The sequence below is a fragment of the Octopus bimaculoides genome, chromosome 6 (genome assembly GCF_001194135.2).
Source record: "Octopus bimaculoides isolate UCB-OBI-ISO-001 chromosome 6, ASM119413v2, whole genome shotgun sequence".
NCBI classification, from domain to species: Eukaryota; Metazoa; Mollusca; class Cephalopoda; order Octopoda; family Octopodidae; genus Octopus; species Octopus bimaculoides.
Genome location: NC_068986.1, coordinates 21513911 through 21521708, shown reverse-complemented (window position 1 = coordinate 21521708; position 7798 = coordinate 21513911). Strand labels below are relative to the sequence as shown.

The 7798-nt window shown below is 36.6% G+C and overlaps 1 protein-coding gene and 1 long non-coding RNA gene across 3 annotated transcripts in view; one reads left to right on the top strand and one right to left on the bottom strand.

The window, feature by feature from the left end:
• Positions 1-3930: 3930 nt before the first annotated feature.
• LOC128248107 (uncharacterized) lies at positions 3931-6829 on the bottom strand. The gene is made up of 2 exons (XR_008264375.1): positions 5959-6829; positions 3931-4507 (listed from the first exon to the last, which is right to left on the bottom strand). It is a non-coding gene; the product is annotated as an uncharacterized LOC128248107 (long non-coding RNA).
• Positions 6830-7012: 183 nt separating this feature from the next.
• The window catches only part of LOC106875145 (zinc finger CCCH domain-containing protein 14), a 29913-nt gene continuing 29127 nt past the window's right edge, over positions 7013-7798 (top strand). The window contains exon 1 of one of the 2 annotated variants that reach the window (XM_014923146.2): positions 7013-7075. In XM_014923146.2, coding sequence (XP_014778632.1) covers positions 7028-7075 — 48 coding nt within the window. In that variant the 5' untranslated portion in view covers positions 7013-7027. Of the gene's footprint in view, positions 7076-7311; positions 7440-7798 lie in introns of those variants that run through there. The other variant, XM_014923147.2, reaches the window with a different exon arrangement.

Sequence of the window (7798 nt, the reverse complement as noted above, 5' to 3'; positions counted from 1 at the left end):
TTTCTATTTTTGTGTTATTTTGTCACAAACGAATTTTTTTTTTTTTTGTTTGGCCCTTTTGAAGTTATTTCTACCTTAGAGATTTTCTGATTAACAAAATTATTTCTTCAAAATTTATTAAGCTTACATTGTACAAAGAATTTGAAAACATGGCTATGTGGTTAAGAATTGCTTCCTAATCTCATGGTTTTGAATTCAGTTCCATTGTGTGGTGCCTTGGGCATGTGTCTTCTACTATAACTCCATGCTTGACCAAAGCCTTGTAAGTGGATTTGGTAGACAAAAACTAAAAGACCCTTTGTGTGTGTGTGTGAGACCTTGTCTTGGCATTGTGTTGTAGCTGTAAGCTTCAATGTCATACAAGTTGTGTCATTTACTTGTGTTCTGTGCAAACATGTTTGGCTAAGGGGAATGTAACAGGTGAGGGTTAGCAACAGGAAGGGTATCCAGTCATGAAAACCTCTCTCAAACGAATTCTTTCCACTCCATCAATGATGATGGTGATTGTCATGAATGTGGATTTTGTTCAATCAATTTTCTCTACATTGGATATAAACATGAATATTGGCTAAATAGGAACCAAGAAAGAAGGTGTACTTAGAGCTTATTTCTGATAAACTCATTTTCCTATTTTCTGTTTATATCCTGTTTGCTAAATGTCTCTGTTTACAGTTATATAGAAATACATGTTTTTATTATATCACTGTGTAAGTTATACAGCTCCAGTTGAGTTGATCATCAGCATACCCGCAATGCTCATACTGTCTTATTTCTAAGATTATCTGGGGTAAAGACCCCCTTCAGTCATGAATAGCTATGGAATTGCACCTTGAAAGTTACCCTCCAAGGTACAAGTCTCGGCAAGGTTGTTTATAGAGGACCAGCAGTCACCCATGCCTACCAACCTCCCCTCTCCATGCCACCAATGTTATCCAAGGGCTGAAACAGCTTGGCACCGGTGACATCACAACTCATTTCTACAGCTGAGTGAACTGGAGCAACATGAAATAAAGTCTCTTGCTCTAGAACAACAAACAGCCTGGTCCAGAAATCAAACTCAATACCTCATGATTGTGAGCCCAATGCTCTAACTACTGAACTATGCACCTCCATGACGATTTGTCTAGAACTACATTATCCACTGTGACTATCTTTGATGAAACTAGGAGGACATTATTTGAGGAAGAGCAGTCTCCTATTTCAAGTAGATTGAACGACCATTTAGAGATTTCTCTCAGTACCCTAGATGGCAAGTCAGACTGGAAATGCTGTCATGCTTTGCAGACTAAATCATCATTATAACATCTGCTTTTCTATGCTTGCATGGGTTAAAATTCATTGAGGTAGATTTTCTCTGATTGGGTTTGGAGTTATTGATGCTGCAAAGAAGAGAGCCATAAATTCCATTACTGAAGCTGCAGAAGCCACTAGGTGGCTATGGATAAAGAGGTTAGTCCAGGCGATGACAAGTGATTGCAACTTTTGGCAATTTGTTGTACCTGAGAAGACTCATCAAGCCAAGTGAAAGAAATTGTAGTTGTGACCGATGCCAATGACATGGTACAGCATAGTCTAGTGTTAGAGTGAAAGGTAGATTGTATGATGCTTGTGTGTGAATAGCCATGCTACATGGCAATGAAGCATAGGCTGGCAGAAGACATGCAATACTATGCTGTGCTAGATGTGCGATGTCAGTGAGCATGTATAACAGGGAGTAAGCGTCTTGAGAGAAAAATGGGGCATAAGAGGCATCATATGTGGTGTGCAAGAGAGATGACTGTTGGTGATGCATATGGATGAGGACTGCTGCATAAAGAAGTGCTGATCTCCATATTTAGAGATTATGCTTACCATCTCATCCCATGTCTTCCTGGGTCTACCTCTTCCACGTGTTCCCTCCACAGTTAGAGATCAGCCCTTCTTTATGCAGCTGTCCTCATCCATACGCATCACAGGACCGTACCAACAGTCATTCCTCATGCACACCACATCTGATGCCTCTTATGCCCAACTTTTTCTTTCAAGACGCTTAATCTCTGTCGTACATGCACACTGACATTGCCCGTCCAACGCAGCGTAGTATCGCATGTCTTCTGCCAGCCTATGCTTCATTGCCATGTAGCATGGCTGTTCGCACACAGGCATCATACAATCTGCCTTTCACCCTAAGAGAGAGGCCCTTTGTAACCGACAAAGGTAGAATCTCTCTGAACTTCGCCCTGCCTATTATTCTAGCAGCTACGCTCTCTGACGATAAAAGAAAATAGCCTCCACTGCTGACGATAAAAAAAAATAGCCTTGACAACTCAATTATAATTTCTTTTTCAAGCACAGTCTTGGAAAATAACATTATCTCTATAACATAGAACAGAAATCTTTTAGTTATCTATTCATTCATTATCGTTTTACGTCCACTTTTTTGCTTGCTAGGATGGACGTTTAGCAATTCCAATTCTTTTAGCTTCGAGTCAAGCCGAACTAGATTCAAGGGAGGTAACTTGAAATATACAGACGTATCTCTTTGTTATGTCCCTTTGTATCGTGTTTCTTATGCTATCTCTCTTTCTCTCTCTCTCTCTCTATATATATATATATATAGCGTGTAAAAACTGCCTGTTGAAGGCAGTTTTCTTTTGTGTTTACATGTACACTATTTTATATTGAGAATATTTCCTATATATATACATATATATGTGTGTGTGTGCCTTGATGTGTTACCGACTGAAACAGACATATAAAATATGCTGTCAAATTTTTTTTAAATGTTTTATTTTTTTCTGCCAGAAAGTAATGCAAATAAAAATTGCACTACTTTATAACTTACCCTTATACTTGCAAATATTCCCGAGGTTACCCAAATTAGGATCTCTAGGCACTGTGCTTCAAGGGTAAACTTGAGAAAGCAGGAGACTTGCAGACTTAAACTGTAAATACACTGGTGGAAGACAACAGGATCCACTGCTGTATCTTCCCCAAGAAAATTAATAAATCTTCAGACTTTGTTATGGAGGCCAATGATTGATATTTGTAGGCAATGCACACACTTATACACACATAGCTGGAAGAAGGGGTTATGCCTGTGTGTTTTGCAAGCCCTCCAAGACCAGGACAGTGAGGTTGATTCAGTTGATATTCTTTTTGAATAACCATAGTTGACAACTGCAGAAAAAGCAAAGCAAAGGGAGAATTCCTGAGGAATGATATAAGAGAAAGGATTGATGAAGTGGCTGGCAAAAGCAGCAAAAATGAGTATGTGGTTAGCTTAGCTGCAGACAGCAACAAACTGAAATTTGGTGCTCAAAACATGCCTATTTATAGGCCTTGTTGGTAGAATATTCTGGAGGCTTCTAGGAAGATGCATCATGTGATATCTGGCTGCTGATTGGTCCATTACTCAACCAATCATGTGAAAAAGATGTTACTAAACTCATTTTAAATTGGCAATTCATAGATTCAGTTTTAAATCTTGCTACAATCTCAGAAAGAAAAAATAGTATGAGAGAGAAAGACTCTGGTAGGCATGGCCGTGTGGTAAGAAGCTTGCTTCTCAAACACATGGTTCTGGGTTCAGTCCCACTGTGTGGCACCTTGAGCAAGAGTCTTCTACAGCAGCCTTGGTCCGACCAAAGCCATGTGAGTGTAATTGATAAACGGAAACTGAAAGAAGCCCATCATACACATCTATCTATCTATTTATCTATCTATCAGTGTGTGCCTTTATGTCTGTGTTTGTTCCCCACTGCCACTTGACAACTGGTGTTGGTGTGTTTACATCCCCATAGCTTAGCAGTTCAACAAAGAGACTGATAGAATAAGTACTAAGCTTTAAAAAAATAGGCTCGGGGTCGATTTGTTTGGCTGTAGTCAAATGACTGAAACAGGTAAAAAATATAAGATAGATGCAGGAATCAAATCATTGAACACTACCTATATAAAGTATTCATATTTAATTCAATTTCTCATAAAACATGAATAATATCCTTTTCTACTCTAGGCACAAGGCCTGAAATTTTGGGGGAGGGAACCAGTTGATTAGATCGACCCCAGGATGCAACTGGTACTTCATTTATCAACCCCCAAAAGATGAAAGGCAAAGTCGACCTCAGCAGAATTTGAACTCAAAATGTGCCGGCCAAAAGGTAAAGATCCGTTCCTGCAGCAAGTTGACCAACTGAGTCACAACCATTGGTCAGTTACCAGACAAACGATCTATATATACCTAATGGCCATTGAAGAAAGGTTCCAAAGACAAAATTGTTTATGACATTCCAATATGTTGTTTACAACTGAGGTTCTAACAAGTTAAGCTTCAGCTGGGTCTCTTGCATTTTTGCTGGTCTGCACAACTGTCGATAAAAACTTCTTAATGTTAGTTGTTGGGTGATATCATCAATCCCTGATGAAATCCTGTTTGGGTCTTTAAGCGTGCTTCCACATTCAATCACAGTGATTCAGGTTCAATTCCTAAACAGCTACATGTGTGTCTGGGACTCTGCTGGTATCTTTGCTATAATACCAATCAAAATAATATTATGTTAATAGGTCAGTCACTCTTTAGTACTGAGTTAAAACTGTCTTAAGTAAACAAAATTCAGAGTAACTTGTGAATGTCTGCTTTGGCATATAGTAAGCACAAAAAGTTCACAACATAGAATAAATTAGTTTACTGTGAGGAAGAGGAGAACCTGGTATTTTAGGCAGGACCCTTCACTGGTATTTGCGGTTAGGGTTAGAGTTAGGTTTATACCATTTGAGGTATAATTATTGGTTCTCATTTCAAATGTATGTTTTGCTTTCTTAGCCACATCAATTCTGACATAGCTTTCAATGGAGAAATAATAATATTTATATAATGCCAGACTCTTCGGCAGCACAGTCCAACTTGCGCTCTAATACACAAGAGACATATGGGCTACTACGAAGAAGACAGAATATCAATTGGCTGCAATGCAAAGAGCCATGGAAAGATTCATGCTACAAATATCGTTAAGAGAGCATATTTGAGATGAGATAATTTGAGAATGGAGTAGAGTAATTGATGTGATCACAGAGTACCAAAAGCATAAGTTCTATTGAGTTGAACATGTTGCAAGGTTCACAAACTATAGCTGGATCCATGCAGTTGCTGAGTGGTATCCAAGAGATGGGAAAGGTTACTTGGAAGGCCTATATGATGGGAAGATTATTTGGTTAAACAGTTTGGGTCCAGATGGAAAAGAATGACGCAAACAAGACAGAATTGGAAGTGCATTGTGATCAGCAGTGTATAACAACATCTGATGGTGTGGTTAGTATTGTGATGCTGTAATAATGCTACAACGCTCCGTGTTTATGTTAATATCAATATATTAATATACATCCAACCCATGCTAGTATGGAAAGTGGACATTAAAAGAAAATGGTGATGATGATGATGACTGCATGGCACCTTGGCACCTTACTCTAAAGCCTCAGGCCAACCAAAGCCTCGTCAGTGGATTTGGTAGATAGAAGCAGAAAGAAACCCATCGTACATATATGTATGTATGTATGTATGTATTTGTATGTCTGCATTTGTCCTCCCACCATCACTTAACAATTGATGGTGTGTTTATGTCCCTGTGACTTAGCTGTTCGGCAAAAGAGAACAATAAAGTAAGTACCAGGCTTACAAAGAGTAAGTCCTGGGGTTGATTTGTTTGACTAAAGGCAGTGCTCCAGTATGACCACAGTCAAATGACTGAAACCAGTAAAAGAATAAAACAATATCAATGGATAAAAGTAGTTATAAAGTTTGGATTTCTTTTTGGGTTTAAGAGAAGACATAGATGATAGTTGTGCAGAAGTATGGATTGCATGGTATATGAAAACTGCAGTGTAGCTTTTTTCAAAGGTTCATAACTGATGTAATAAATTCTTTTCAATCATGATATAGAAAAATTTGGTGTAATCATGAGATCAAAATAATATGAGACCTACAAGAATATTCCAAGATCTGGCAGGTATAATTGAAGGCTCCTCAAATTTAAATGTTGAAATTCATTGTCAGTATTCAAATCATTGTTTATGTTTTATGCAAAATAGGTCCTATGAATCTATGCCAAAATTTCCTTCTCGGCACTTTTTTTCTCTAAACGCGATAAATATCAAATTATATTTTCTTTCTTTACCGTTTCTTCCCAAAGCGCAATGACTCTAGCTTGTTAAATAAGAGCACAGAGCTTGGCTTTTGCAGGGAAACTGCAATCAGTTTAATAAACACCCAGTCATAAACGCTTTGAAATTTGAGAGGTAAATACAATAAATAAATAAACAAACAGAAACTATGGAAATATTTTCGAGGAGAACGCTGGAAATGGGACCATTTGTTAGTTCTTTTGTATTTCTTTTTCCTCGCACCAACCTTGTCTATTTAAAGGTTTTTAGCATCTGACTTTCTTTGATTATTCTTTTATGGAATTTGTTGCCAAGAATAAATTATTAGCAACAACAGCTGTGCTTTCGTTATAGTTTAGCCGTAGACCAATCCTGATCAAGAAGGCGTTTCAACTATAATCATTTAGTCTTTTACTTTCCCGATATATATTATCCCATGGCTTCTTAGGAACCCCAGCATTGGCCGTCATATATTTTCTTTTCTTTCCAAAGAAGAACAAGTGTCAAAATGTAATTTTTTCACTTTTTACGTCAAGACAGTAGGGTGAGACGTCAGGGAGATTTAACTGTTATTTAGAGCATGTCAAGCAACAATGTCAAAACCTTCTTCGTTGTTGTTGACAACAACAGTTATACTTGGAGACGAAGATGTGGTTGACATAACTAGGTTATATTTCGTAAATAATAATAGATATCTAAAATATAGTAGGAAAATAAACTGAAGTAATTAGTACATGTTTAGGCATTAAGCTTTGAAATTTTCAGTTCAGTCGCAAAATAGATAAAACTTTCATTGACCTTATTTGGTGGTTACATATTAGAAATATACTAAACTTTAAAAATATCTGTTCTTATATTTTCTGAAAATTTAAGATCTAGTTGAACTACATTAATGTGGAAAATAAAACGTACAAAATTCTTAAAAGATAAAAAGAAAAACGTAAGTTAGTGTTAACATATTTACTGCAAGACGCATTAAAAAGCTAAAAAAAGATATTATTTATTTCCATTTTTTAAAAATGTTCTTGCACTATGCACATTGCTTTCTTTACGCGGTTCAGTGTCTTAAATATTTAATTTCTGAGCAATAAACTTAATACACTTGTATATTCGGGTGAAGACCTATGTGTATCAGTGGTCGAATCTTGTAATTCACATGAGGTTCATTAGCCACAAAAACTACTCTATTAGTAAGAAACCTGTACACCTTACCTTGATAATATATCGGTTTATATTTCCTTTCTAAAAAGTTATCAAACCTATCCTAAATGGAAATAGGAAACGAGATAAGTCAAAAAATAAGGGTATGAGTAAAATATTTTTTAACTAATTCTGTAAAATGTGACATTTTAACCCGATTTTTTTTAAAGCGTGGACACCGTAGTATTATTACTGATCGACGTAGATTCTACAGACTTAGGGTGATGATGATGATGAATGTAAAGAATCAATATATATATATATGTGTGTGTGTGTATATATTATTTATAAAGTTAACCAAATTTATCAAATCTGGAATATTTTAATTATAAAATCGCTCAAAGGAATATATTTACACATATCCGCCCGATAAATAGATAACTTGTAATGTTTGTATGTGTGTGTATACATACATACATACATATCTATCTATCTATCTCTCTCTCTCTCTCTCTCTCTCTCT